We start from the raw sequence: 14,779 nt of genomic DNA on the forward strand, positions 1-14,779 counted from the left end.
TTTCTAAGACACAAAAAATCACATTGCCTATTTTTACATCAGTTCAAAGGCAAAGATGGATCGAGCACGTAGTATCTCCGAATCTGACAAAAACCTGTGGCGTAAAATCAAGCGTAATGGCCATTTTTCGAAACGTAAAAAGGAATTGATAAAGCATTTTGAATTTAAAAGCGTTCCAATAGCCCCTAACTATGAAAGTTCCAATAAAATCGATGATAGTGGATCTAATATCACTGAAGTGCATTCTGACCGGCCTTCAAAGATGGAAAATGGCAACTACGCGGATTTGAATTTTGTTCCCCCTAAATGTGATGAAGTGGATAAAGATATTGAAAGTGATAGTGAATCTGAGCATAATTCTGAACCATCATTGGATCCACAAGATTTCTGCGATGAAATAAAAAAATGGGCGATCGATTTCCAGATAAAACATACGGCAATCAATGCTCTCTTGGTGATCCTGAAAAGCCATGTTCCGGAAAATGTTTTTCCAAAATGTGCAAGGACATTAGTGCAAACTCCTCGTTCCACCATAATTTCCAAAGATGATCGACTTGGTGGGCAATATTGGCATTACGGTCTCCGAAAAATTCTCGTACAAACCTTATCACGCATCAAGAAAGTACCAAAGAGTGTATCGTTGAACATAAATATTGATGGACTGCCAGCATTCAAAAGTTCGTCAAATTCCTTCTGGCCAATTTTAGTCAACATGCACGAATTAAGAAAAACTCAATCACCTTTAATTGTTGGAATTTTTTGTGGAGGAAGTATGTTTTTTAGTGTGATGTAAACAGATGAACGTAAATTTTTATACTTCTTGTAGACAAACCAAAAGATGTTAATGCATTCCTTTCACCATTTGTCGATGAACTGAACGAAGTTTTGAATCACGGAATAATTGTTTCAAATGAAAAAATACGCATCTCCCTTAGATGTTTTATTTGCGACACACCAGCAAGATCGATGCTAAGAGGTAAATCATGTTATTTGAAAATACTTATTTTTATTTAAATTTTTTGTATGTGATCAAATGAGACTTAGTTTTGAATTTTCTTAACTTTAAGATCTATTTGTCTGTGGAGTGTGGATAGTCCCAATTATGCTCTTCAGTATTTTTACTTTTCAGCTACTACTACCTCACAGTTTAAATCAGTTACCTTTTCTGAATGATTCCCATTCAACCGTCACGATACAGTGGTCAAACTATTACGGGTCACCCATTATTATGAATTATTTTCATATGGAATAGAGTGCCTAATAATTGTGACTAGGTGACCCATAATAGTGTGAGCAATGTACCATCTGATTCACTAAAATTTAGTGAAACAGATAGTACACTGCTCACACTATTATGAATCACCTAGTTGCAATTATTAGTCACTATGTTCCACATTGTGCTACTGTACATAAGAGTAAATCAAGTCGAACGTGGTTAAGGTAAAATTTCATGAATCGTGATGGACTATTCACTAGCCTAATGACTTTTATATCCTGTAAATAAAGAATAAAATAATATGTTAATCTGTCCACAGTCCAGGAAGTCTCTCTTCTGCACCAACTGCAGCCAGTACTTATAGATCAGAAATACCATAGGTACGAACACATAAAAGGTACCAAGTCAAAAAGTAGAAGAATTAATATCACTTGAGATAGGTAGACATGACAGTCCTTTCCCCTTTAGAAACTTTTCAATAACTCTTGAAAAGCCACCTACAAGTTGCAACAACTCATACAACGAACAATCGAAAATATATCCAAAGAATTCCTCGATCTTAAATACGCAAATTTGTCAATTCCATGACTACAACAAAACATTTAAATCATTGGATTGTACTGCTCAACATTACATATGACAAATTCGTCAACACTAAAGAACAATTTCGTTCATCTCAATACAGCAATCGCTTCACAAAAGAACAACTATGTTCACAATAAACGACAATTTCGTCAGCTCTGAAGAACAATTTGGTTCAACTCAAATCGGCAATTTCACCACACTTTCAAATACAGATACAATTGGCAATTCGCCACCCCAAAGAAAATTGATTATCTTCAACACACGTTTCCATGATCCTCGTCGCCACTTTTATATCCTGCAAATAAAGAATAAAATAATATATTAATCTGTCCACAGTCCAGGAAGTCTCTCTTCTGCACCAACTGCAGCCAGTACTTATAGATCAGAAATACCATAGGTACGAACACATAAAAGGTACCAAGTCAAAAAGTAGAAGAATTAATATCACTTGAGATAGGTAGACATGACAATGACAAGAACAAAACAGAAGAGCAAAAAAGTAATAAATACAGTAGTCACACATCTACGCATCACCCACTTTTATGGGCCATATTAATATGGAACAGAGTGATTAATAATTGTGACTAGGTGATTCATAATAATGTGTGTACTGTCTGATTCCCAAAAAGTGTTACTGTACATAAGAGTAAATCAAGACGATCGAGGTAAAGGCGAATTTGCAAGAATCATGATGAATTAGTTACTAGTCAAATAATTTAAAACTAGACAAAACAAAACTGCAGACAAAGCAATAAATACAGTGGTCACACTTTTACGAGTCACTCAATATTGTAAGACATTCTCATATGGAATAGAGTGACTGTGGCTAGGTGTCCCATTATATTGAGAGCAGTGTACTTCTGATTCTTCCTAGATAATGTCTTTCACCAGGGGGGCATCACATACTCATTTACCTTACCTTGCTGTGCACAAATTGATTCAAAACTGTGAGGTTGAGGTACAAACAATACAATAATTTTCGAACTATTCTGAATAATAACCACTAATTGCTATTAAGGTAAAGGTTTCGTCATGAGAACGAATTTCTTTAATCAGACCATCTTATGCTAGTTGTTGGTAAATGGTTATGAATTTCTTTAATCAGAAAATGCTAGTTATTGCTAAAAATATTTAAAATTAAATTTAAAACAGTTGAACTTTCTTCAGAAAAAGCAATGCAAAATAGTCACTTCAACTTTTTTTGAAATACTCTACACTCTCATTATAATACTTTCTACTTCTAATTCTAGGTGTAATTGGTCACAATGGATATAACTCGTGTCTAAAGTGCACGACGGAAGGTGAATACTCACATCTTTTCAGGACCATGATTTTTCCGGACACTGATGCACCCTTGCGAAACGACAGTGATTTTAGAGCTCGTGTTTATGAAGGCCATCATAAACATGATAGCATACTGGAATCTATCATTGGTTTGGACATGGTTAATGATTTCCCAATTGGTGATGCATTGCACCTTATCGATCTTGGCATTTCGAAACGATTTTTGAACGGTTGGAAAACTGGTTCAATGAATAATCACAACGCCAAATGGTCTGCCCAACAAATTGATAAAGTTTCAAAATATTTGCAAAGTTGTAAATTACCACGGGAGACCTGTTCGTAGTTTGGAACATCTATCACGCTGGAAGGGAACCGAATTCAGGACATTTTTACTCTATCTAAGTCCTATAGTAATCAGAAAGTTTTTTCAAAACACGGACATTTCTGAACACTTCTTGAACTTTTTTTGTGCTGTACAGATATGTTCACGACACGATCAGACACCTGAAAACTACGAAATAGCCAAAAACCTTATTCGTGATTTCTTGGATGGTATAAAATGTCTGTATGGTACTCAGATGTTCTGTAGTAATATTCATAATTTGACACACCTTGTAGACGACGTCATAAGATATGGCCCATTAGACACGTTCGATGCTTACCCATTTGAATCTCGCTTATATGGTCTTATAGGGTGCGGCCAGAGTGGGCGCGACTTGCGAAGCAACGCGGTGCGAAGCGAAGCGAACGCGATTTTCAACGCGAAATGATAGCCAGAGTAAACGCGAATAAAGCCGATGAACCGTACGTGCTGTCAAACTGAATCAAAACAAAATTTATGCAGTTTATTTAATATCATATAACTAAATTATTGCAGAAATGGATTCGGATGATGAATATTTTATGTCAGACGAAGTTCGGCAGTATTTTTTCGGAGGATTTCGTGAATATGGCGTTCATCCTGTGAATCAAAAGCGGAATATTTTCGGTGAATATCATCATTTGTATCCTGATCTTCTGGGTTTTCCGCAAAAGTTTCGCGACTATACTCGTATGGAAATCGAGACATTTGAATATATTTTAAGTAAAATACAAGTTCGTCTGACAAAGCAGTGGACAAACTTTGTGAAGCAACCGATAACACCGCGGGAAAAGCTGATTATCACGCTCAGGTAAAAAATTGAATTGTTTGAAACACAGTTTACTGTCGATGATAAAAAAAATTAAAGTACATACGTATACCGCAATTTTCCAGGTACCTTGCAACCGGAATATCGTTCAATGCATTATCGTATACCTTTCGCATTGGTCGATCAACTGCAGCTGAAATCGTAAAGGAAACTTGCCTTGCAGTATGGGACAAATTACACGAATTGCATATGCCCCAACCTACCGAGGAGTTGTTCAAAAACGTCGCGAAGGATTATTGGGAGATGTGGAATTTTCCTAACTGCATTGGAAGTATCGATGGAAAACACATCCGGATCAAAAGCCCACCGAACACCGGAACAATGTTTTTCAATTACAAGAAGTTTTTTTCGATTGTGCTTCAAGCAGTTGCTGATGCTAAATGCAAATTCATCGCAATAGAAGTTGGCTCGTATGGTAAGCAAAGTGACGGAGGCATTTTTAAATCTTCAACTTTGTTCAAACTCATGGAATCCGGGGAATTGGATATTCCTCCTGATTGCCATCTCCCTGGGACGAACATATCGGTGCCTCATGTTTTAGTAGCTGATGAAGCCTATCCACTTCTACCACACATTTTGCGGCCATATGCTAGAAGAGACTGTAGTCCTGATGAAGAGTATTTTAACGCCAGGTTTTCCAGAGCAAGGAAATCAGTGGAATGTAGTTTTGGCGCGATAAATTCTAAATGGCGGCTACTCTGGAAACCTATCGAAACTGAAGTGCAAACAGCGGAAACGATTACAAAGGCCATTTGTATTTTACACAACGTAATTATCGACATGGAAGGATACGAAGAAGTTATGAAAGAAGGCGAAGAATTTCTTGAAAATGCTGAGAAACCGAAAAAAACAAATTTCCATCATAGTTATCGCAGAACTGGAATGCAGGTCCGAGATAAGTTCCGTGATTTCATTTGCAATAATAGATTGTAAAACTATTTGAAGCGAACTATATAAACAGTTATTGAAAATACACACTTATTCATGCAACATGAGAAACAGATAATAACAACACACAATAAATAATAAAAAAAATCTTTATTACTGAATTTTAAATCTTAATAATAAGTGTTTAAAGTAACAAGAGATTGGCCTTATTTGATTCGTTCATGACTCCCAAAAATTCTCACATTCTTTAAGATTCTCTACAGGGGTTCCAATAGAAATTATTACAGAACTTCATCCAAGAAATCCTCTATACGGTACCGTGGGGTAAGTGGATACATAAAAATCAATAGTCAACTTCAATGTTATGTTCAGCTAATGTAAACAGTGTAATTCAAACTTTTTTCTATGGATAACAAATGAGGGACTTACCTATATATTTCAAATCGTCACATATTTCGATTTTTCTGATTCTTATGTATTGAGTATGAGGGACTTGAAAATTTACGCCAAATGATTCACTTTTTCCCACCATGGTGGGGTAAGTGGATCACCAATAAAAAATATCTATTCTCAAAACAAATGTGGTGTAATTATGTATAGTATGAATTATATTACTCTCATTCTTATTTTTAGTGATAGTGTTGTTGCATTTTGATACTTTAAAAATTAAAAAGCAGCTTTATTTTATCAAAATATTATGAAAAATATTTATACATGCGTTAGCGTTAGCGTAGTTACGGTATACTTCGTAGATTGGATACTAGCAACATTCATGTTTCTTTTTAATAATCTCATCCTGACTACTTTCAAGAACAAGGCAGGGGAGTATACCTTGTTCAAATCATAAACAAGAATACTAAAAGCATGAATATCGCTATTCCCGGCCACGCCCATCTTTACCGTAACTTGGGATAGGGGAAGGAAATGTTGATGTAGCACTTACTTAATGAGAGGCCACCGACTCAGCGACACCCTCATAAGTGCTACGGAGTTGGAGGTTGGGGAAGGTATATTGTCAGGATTCGCCTAGAAAGCTGGCGATAGACCATAAATATTTGTTGTTTAAGCGTTTTCAAATTAATCTTTTGAATGCCGGCAATCAAAAGAGAAAACAATAGCTTATTTATAGTATAAATAGTATTTCGCGAAATGCTTGTCGATTGTGCAGTAATATTTTTGCTCAACAACCAGTAAAAAGCAAAACCGATCCCTCCAGGGTCATCGGATTGTGTAACGATACGCGTAAAAAAAAAAAAAAAAAAAAAAAAAAATCACGCCTATTGAAAAACTGTACTGTGCTCATTGAAAAACTGTACTGGGTGGTACTGTATTTTTAGATAATCGAAAAACGAAAGGAAGCGCGTTCGAACTAAACACCCTAGGACACAGTCGGTTTTTCTGCTCAAAATTATACGAAAAGCAGGATCGATCCCTCCAGGGTCATCGAACAATTAAAAAGCATCCACAACCGATTGTTAGTTGCGTTACACCCGCCCGGACAGAATGCGCAATCTGAACATAATTATCAAACTCCGAAAATAACATTTTCCGTTCAAGAAACGATCAGAAGTTCCACGACGCGAACAAAAACGATCCGGAAGGCTCACAAAAGAAAAAGTATCATACTGGAACAAACTCACCGGATTGATTCTCTAAATTTATGTGCTGCATGTCACTTCCGGATGGTTCGGTGAACTTCGGGCGGCCAAAAACCAACAGTACTGAGGACACAAATCAAACAAATCACTTTTTCATTTTTCACTTTTCACTATTCCATTTCTGAATGTAAAAACGGTCCTGCTTGGGCTTCACGAAGCACTACCCAGCAAGACGCTCCAAAACAGGAAAAAACAAAATCTCCGGCGACTAAAACATGCGCGAAACTGTGAGCTAAATCTATCGGACGACGCAAAACCGAACTGTCCTGCTTGGGCTTCACGAAGCACTACCCAGCAAGACGCTCCAAAACAGGAAAAAACAAAATCTCCGGCGACGAAAACATGCGCGAAACTGTGAGCTAAATCTATCGGACGACGCAAAACCGAACTGTCCTGCTTGGGCTTCACGAAGCACTACCCAGCAAGACGCTCCAAAACAGGAAAAAACAAAAAAAAAAAAACAAAAAATATCCGGCGACGAAAACATGCGCGAAACTGTGAGCTAAATCTATCGAACGACGCAAAACCGAACTGTCCTGCTTGGGCTTCACGAAGCACTACCCAGAATGCGCAATCTGAACATAGGGTAGGTGTACCAGTTATGGACATAGTGGTTCCCTATTTCGCCATACGTAATTACTTTAATTTCTTCAAATTTTGAAAATTTTTGTTTGTTGTAGGAGTTAGATTTAAGATATATCTTGATGTTCAAACATTCAAAAAGATTTAAAATGTGAAAGTTATCAGAATTTCACATATGGCCAAATAGGGAACCACTATGGCCATAACTGGTACACTTTCCCTAATTATCAAACTCCGAAAATAACATTTTCCGTTCAAGAAACGATCAGAAGTTCCACGACGCGAACAAAAACGATCCGGAAGGCTCACAAAAGAAAAAGTATCATACTGGAACAAACTCACCGGATTGATTCTCTAAATTTATGTGCTGCATGTCACTTCCGGATGGTTCGGTGAACTTCGGGCGGCCAAAAACCAACAGTACTGAGGACACAAATCAAACAAATCACTTTTTCATTTTTCACTTTTCACTATTCCATTTCTGAATGTAAAAACGGTCCTGCTTGGGCTTCACGAAGCACTACCCAGCAAGACGCTCCAAAACAGAAGAAAAAAAATCTCCGGCGACGAAAACATGCGCGAAACTGTGAGCTAAATCTATTGGACGACGCAAAACCGAACTGTCCTGCTTGGGCTTCACGAAGCACTCAAAAATATTATGAAAAATATTTATACATGCGTTAACACTAATTCGAATAAAAAAAAGCATTTTAACTAGAATAATTTGGAGAAAATTCATCCTTTATACATAAAATGTGGGGCCCAGATAGCCGTAGCGGTAGACGCGCAGCTATTCAGCACGACCAAGCTGAGGGTCGTGGGTTCGAATCCCACCGGTCGAGGATCTTTTCGGGTTGGAAATTTTCTCGACTTCCCAGGGCATAGAGTATCTTCGTACCTGCCACACGATATACGCATGCAAAAATGGTCATTGGCATAGTAAGCTCTCAGTTAATAACTGTGGAAGTGCTCATAAGAACACTAAGCTGAGAAGCAGGCTTTGTCCCAGTGGGGACGTAACGCCAGAAAGAAGAAGAAGACATAAAATGTATACAGAAGTATTGTAGGATTATTCCTAGCAATGTTTTCAAAAAATATTCGTGTTTGAAAATATTAGTTACATTTACTTTTTTTAACAAACTGAAATCATTTTAATCTATTTATGATTATATTTGTATCATCTGTTTAGAACAGTTTATATGGTCAAATAAGGTACGATAATATGCTTTCAATAGGAAAATTTGTATATTTTGCTCTTTTGCAACTCAGCTTTGATAAACCATGAAAAGTTTTATTTGAATTTGGCAATATTCATTCCTTTATATATTTTTATACCAGAAAGATGAAAAATAATAGGTGGAATGATTCAAATTTTCTATGATCAATTTGACAAATTTAATCCAGGAATGAAAAAAGTTGAAGGGAAACAACATTTGCAGATATTAAAACTCATTTAAATTCTCGTTAGCAGTCTGCCATTAGATGATAATAATAATTGATCCACTTACTCCACCCCATTAAAAAGTAGGGGTAAGTGTACCAAAAATAGGTGGAATGATTCAAATTTTCTATGATCAATTTGACAAATTTAATCCAGGAATGAAAATAGTTGAAGGGAAACAACATTTGCGGATATGAAAACTCATTTAAATTCTCGTTAGCAGTCTGCCAATAAATGATAATAATAATTGATCCACTTACCCCATCCCATTAAAAAGTATTTATTTATTTTATTAAAAAAAAAAAACACATATTTTTCATTGTGATTCATTCAATAAGAACTAAAATGCTCACCACGTGTTGAAAAAACAACTATTATTCGATTTTAGACAGAGATACAATGATGTTTTTACTGATGGAAAACAATTTTCAAATAATTTATTTTTGCAGCTGAAAAGTTTGATTGTGTTGGTGTACGTTTAATACCAGTTTTGCAATAGTATCAGTGTGGACGTAAGAATATAACCTAAAACAAAGCAATGGTGCAAAAACATTCAACATATTCAAGTAGTTCTGCTTAATATGGACAAACGATCCACTTACCCTACTGATACACTTCCCCCACTGTACCTTACAGAGCTGGTAGCAATTATATAATGCTTATAATGCTTGTGGTTACTTGGGAAGTCACTTTTTTTCAACCTGGTCACTAAATAGCCCCTTTTTCAGAAAAATGGTCATTAAAGTCACTATTTTCGTGATCTGATGATATTGAAATTCGCTTAGCTTTTATAACCCAAACAGCAAGAAATAGATATGACGACAAATATAGTATGATTCGGAAATCAAAGTTTTTTGGCTAACTTTTTTGCAGAAGTATTTTTATAAGCTTTGATGAAAATCTGGACCAGTATCTCACAGACCTTCTAAATAAATTACTAGTGACTTTCTGCAGTAATTTGCAGCTATGGAAGGAATCTTAAACCTGGCTTCTGAAAGGACCTAAACAAATTTCCTCTGGAAGATTAGCCAGAGACGATTTGGAATAACAAATAAAAAATTCATAGTTTGTTTAAAACTTATCCAGGGCTTCCAATATAAGTTCTAATATTCTAGAAAAAATTTCCATATCATTTCAGACATTACTTTATAAATTCAAACCAATATATTTTTTCGTCCATCAACCGTTTATACTGTTTCAAAATCGTGCAGCACTACAAGTTTTCATGAAAATTACCTGCAGTTAACTCCAGTCACTCACTCAAGAATTCCTTCAGGATTTTTTTTTTCCAAAGATACTCCCATCAATTGCTCTATGGCTTAACTCCAAGAATTTCTACGTAAATTTCTCCAAACGTCTTTGCAGGGGTTTGATGATTTAATAATGTATGATCCAAATATTTGTCTAGAATTACTTCAAGTGATTCCTCCAGGAATGTCTCCTAAGGAATTCCTCAAGGAATTTCTACAAGGAGTCTTCAACGAATCTCAGCAGGATTTTCTCTAGGGTTTAGTTCAGGTATGCCTCTTCCAGGAATCCTCTAGTCTTTTCTCCAGAGAGTTCTTCAAAAATTCTTTCAGAGAATCTCCCAGAATCTTCAGGAATTCCTCCAAAACTTTTTTTTTATTTCTCCCAAGGACTTCTTCGGAAATTCATTAAGAGACTTCTTCCACAGACAAACAGACGTCACACTCTCATTGATGTCCATCGACCACCTTTTTAACGGTCAATTTAAATATATTGTAGGTGGCTAATCCACCAGCCGCAGCGCTCGCATCGTTTTTGTTCGTGTTTGACGTTTACACACTATCGCCATCTGTTGGCCCATCGGCCAAACACAAGTATTTTAGCATTGGGCGTACATGTCTCCATGACTATGATTTTGATTGAAATTTGTTCTAAGTGTTACGTCTGTTTGTCTGTGCTTCTTCATAATCTTCTCCAGCGATTCCTCCAGAAAGTCACGCAGGGATTCCTCAAGGGATTCTATGGATACTTCCATGATTCCATCAGGAATTCATCTGCAGATACCAAGCAGTTTGGACGATTTCCAATCCAAGATCTGTACTACTTAAGTATTCGATCAGACTGGAGCTTCTCAAATTGATATCTGAGCTGCACGGTGATATGATGAGTACGGTCAACTCTCAACATAAGACAACAACAGTCAACTCAACATAAATTGTGACAGCACATACATTTCTGGTTGTTAGCTCAGAAATAAGTGTAGCAAGGATTGCTTTATCAACGAGCACGTATACATGAGGCATGAAACGCGAGTTCATCATGTCATGTTTACTGAAAGTAGCAAAAACTGTGTCCACAAGGTTACCAAGATGGAAACTCCCCTACGAAAGTAAGGTTCTTGAATTAACACCACTTCGGCTGTAGCATTTTGCACGGGTATGCAAAGATTGATCTTTGCTGTTTTTTTAAGCTAAAAAAATTTCTGAGTTATACTAACCGTAACCACTACCTAAACTAGGCAGGATTAAGCTTCTTACAATCTCAGCACGAAAAAGACCAGCAGCGAAATAAAAAGATTTATATCTCTTAAAAGTCGCCAAAGGCGAAAAGCACAGAATACACTGTGTAGAACAAATTTAATGTGCCAATTTATTCTAAATTACAGCATTGTTATAATCCTACCTTTATTTAGCCTCAGCATTGAGACTGAAGAAGGGCAACCGATTATCTCGGAGAAACACAAGGTCACCTGCGCCATTGTTCCGGGTAGCACAGGAAGGGCACAATACTGTGGAGGGAGACCTCATACCCCACAGGCTCCGTTCCATGCCATAGGGGCTCCTTTCGCCCGCCTCGAAATTGAAAGTAGTGCTCGTCCATGCGCAATCTTGCCAACCTCATCATGTCCTGACCTTTCCTTTCCATGCTGCATTCCTCAAAGTGCTCTCTTCCCTGAATTCCTACAAAAACTTTCCACGGAATTCGTGAATATCCTACTGAAATCCTTAGAGCAATCCCTGGAGGAAATTCGATGGAATATTTTTGATAATGTTTGAACAAAAACATGAATTTCTGGAGAGTTCTCAAATTAATCTCTGGTGAATTCTGGAGGAATTCCTAGAACAATTCCTTAGGAAAACATAATAGTAGCTATTGAAAACATAAATAGTAGCTATTGAAATCCGAAGAGGGGTTCTTGGAGATTTTTTTTGGGGAAAATCATAATAAGTTCCTGGAGCTGTAGTAATCTGTAATGCGTGGAAAAAATATGGGAGAAATTCCCATAGGAATTTATATGAAAAAATGAAATGCTCAACTAAGGAATCGCTGTCCTCTAGGAATCTCTTGAGCAATTGTTGGAGGAAACTCTGCTGAAAAAGCGAAATTGTTGTCAGCAAGCTGAATTCCTGAAGAATTTCTATAGAAATTCTTGTTGGAACTACCGAACGAATATGCCGTAAAATTTACGAAAGAGTTCCTGACGAAACAGCTGAAGATATTCCTGGGGGAATCCCCGAGGAATTTTTGTCAGACTTAGGAATTCTTGGTGTTTGCACAGTCATCTCCCACGCAATGGAACTCCTGGTGGAATTCAACGTGACATTTCCGGAGGACTAGGATTAGGAATTATTGGAGGGATTCTTGAGGAATACTTGAAGGAAATCCCAATCAAATTTTTGGAAGAAATGCCGGGAACGGTATCGTCAGAAGCTTCCGGAAAAATTCCTGGTGGAATTCTCAGCAGGATTCTTGTAGGAATTTCCAGGCAAATTCCTGAAAAAAAAACTCCGGAAGAATACCTGGAGGAGCTCCGAAGGAATTCCTTGAGCAAATACTGGACGCACTCTGAAGGGTTTCCCGGAGGAACTTCAGAGAGAATTTTTTGGAGAAACTTCGGAGAAATTGCTAGAGGAATTTCAATGGAATATCTAGAGGAACTTCAAAAAAATCCTGAACGAACTTGCGAGGAATTCCCGGAGGAACTCTTGAAGATCTCCTGAAAGAAATCCTTGTGGAATTCTCGGAGGAGCTTCCTGGAGGAACTTTGAAGAAATTTTTGTATAAATTTTCTGAAGAACTCTGGAAACATTCCAGAAAGAGATATAGATGATTTCCCGTAGGTAGTCTAAAAGAATTTCCGGAAAAACTGAAAAAAAAAATCCCCAAGGAGCTTTGAAGGAATGCCCACAGGTTCGGCGAAATTTCTGAAGGAACTCTGGAGAATTGATAGAAAATCACCCATAAATACCTCCGGAGCTTCACCTGGAGTTTAGCTGGTGTCTCCAAGAAATATTATAGAAATTCTCTGAAGTTTTTTTTTCACAAATTCTTCCATAAATTATTCCGAAAACCCTCTAGGAATTCTTTCTGAGTTTCTCCATAAATTCCTCCAGATATATTCAGGGAATGATTCTGGCTTTCCTCCAGAAATTTCTACGGATTTCATCCGTGAACTCCTCAGGAATTCCTTCGGATTTGTTACAAGAATTTTTCCGAAGCTGCTCCAAAAATCCCTCCGAATTTTCTTTTGGAAATCCTCCGGAGTTCTTCCAGGATTTTTCCTTAAGTGTTTACAGGAACTCTCATGGAGTTCATCCAGGAATTTCTCCAGAGTTCCCCCCAGAAACTACTCGGAAATTCCTCTGAAATTCCTTCATGAATAACTCCGAAGATCATCTGGAGAGAATCTCCGGAAGAATTTCTGGAGGACATCCTCGGATTAATTAATGGTATAAATCCTCGTAGGAATTTCTGGAGGAAATTTCCGGAGTAATTCCTGTAGGAATTTCCCAGAGGAACTCTGGAGGAAATCCCAGGTCAAATTCCTGGAGAAAATCCTCGGAGGAATTCCTGAATGAAAATCCGGAGGAATTCCTTGAGGGATTCCCAGGAGGAATTTCTGGGATGAAATCCCTGGAGGAGATCCTCGAAAAAAATCCTGTAGTATATTCCCGGAGGAATTCCTAGAGGGAATCTCGGAAGGGATTTCTGGACTAAATCCTCGGAGGAATTTTCGTTGCAAATCCCTGGAGAAAATTCTCGGAAAAATTCTTGGAGGAAATCCCCGCAGCGATCCCTGGAAGAAATCCACGGAAGAATTTCAGGAGGATATTCCTGGAGGAAATCCCAGGAAAATGTCTGGAAGAAATCCCGAAGTAATTCTTGGAAGATATCCCCGGAGGAATTTCTAGACAACATACCCAGAGGAATTCCTGATGGAAATCTCAAAAAGAATTCTTGGAGCAAATCTTGGAAAAATACGTCGCCAATTTTTTCAAAGGAAATCCTCGGAGGAATTCGTGGAGAAACTCCCTCTAATATTCAATATTTAAAAAAATCACAAAATTGATGATTTCACCAGTGAAGTTGCCCTAAGAATCTCTTAAGGAGTTTTTGGAGAAATTCCTGCGACAATTTCTTTGAAGAACATACCTGAAGGATGTCTTGGAGGATTTCCTGAAAAATGTTTATAATATTTTCTGGAGAATTTCCACTAAAAATTCCTGAATAAATTACTGAAGGAATTTATATAAAAATCTTAGGAGTAATTCCTGGAAGAATAGTAATAGCAATCCTAAAAAAAACTAGAAGAATTTCTAGTATGCTAAAATATCGCGTTGAAATATCCTTGCAGAAACTATTGGAGGAATTTATTTATAAGTTTCTGGAAAAAAATCCTCGAGAAAGCCTTGAAAGAAACCATGAAAAAAATAAATTGAAATACGTAGAAGAATCACTTCAATATTCCCTGAAGGAATGGATGACTTCCTTCGCCTTTGCTTATGTTCACAGTTGATCAAGAAAAGTATAATCATTTTGTAGCTGTAAAAGAAGATTGCAGATTTCCTGTAGAAATCGTTTGTGAAATTCCTAGAAGAATCCCGGAAATTCTTGCAGTAATAATTGAGAGAAATATTCTTGGAAAGATCCTAACAAATTCTATGGGAAAATTTCTGGAATAAATTCC

The 14,779-nt window shown here is 37.1% G+C and overlaps 2 protein-coding genes across 4 annotated transcripts in view; both read left to right on the forward strand.

The window, feature by feature from the left end:
* Window positions 1-14,779, forward strand: part of LOC5569928 (carbonic anhydrase-related protein 10) — a 194,701-nt gene that overhangs the window by 89,482 nt on the left and 90,440 nt on the right. The gene's annotated exons all lie outside the window — the stretch shown is intronic.
* Window positions 3,776-5,246, forward strand: LOC110677362 (protein ALP1-like). The gene is made up of 2 exons (XM_021848413.1): window positions 3,776-4,257; window positions 4,341-5,246. The coding sequence occupies exons 1-2, from the start codon at window positions 3,965-3,967 to the stop codon at window positions 5,206-5,208; spliced, it is 1,161 nt and encodes a 386-aa protein (XP_021704105.1). The 5' UTR covers window positions 3,776-3,964; the 3' UTR covers window positions 5,209-5,246.

The sequence above is a fragment of the Aedes aegypti genome, chromosome 1, assembly GCF_002204515.2.
Source record: "Aedes aegypti strain LVP_AGWG chromosome 1, AaegL5.0 Primary Assembly, whole genome shotgun sequence".
NCBI lineage: Eukaryota > Metazoa > Arthropoda > Insecta > Diptera > Culicidae > Aedes > Aedes aegypti.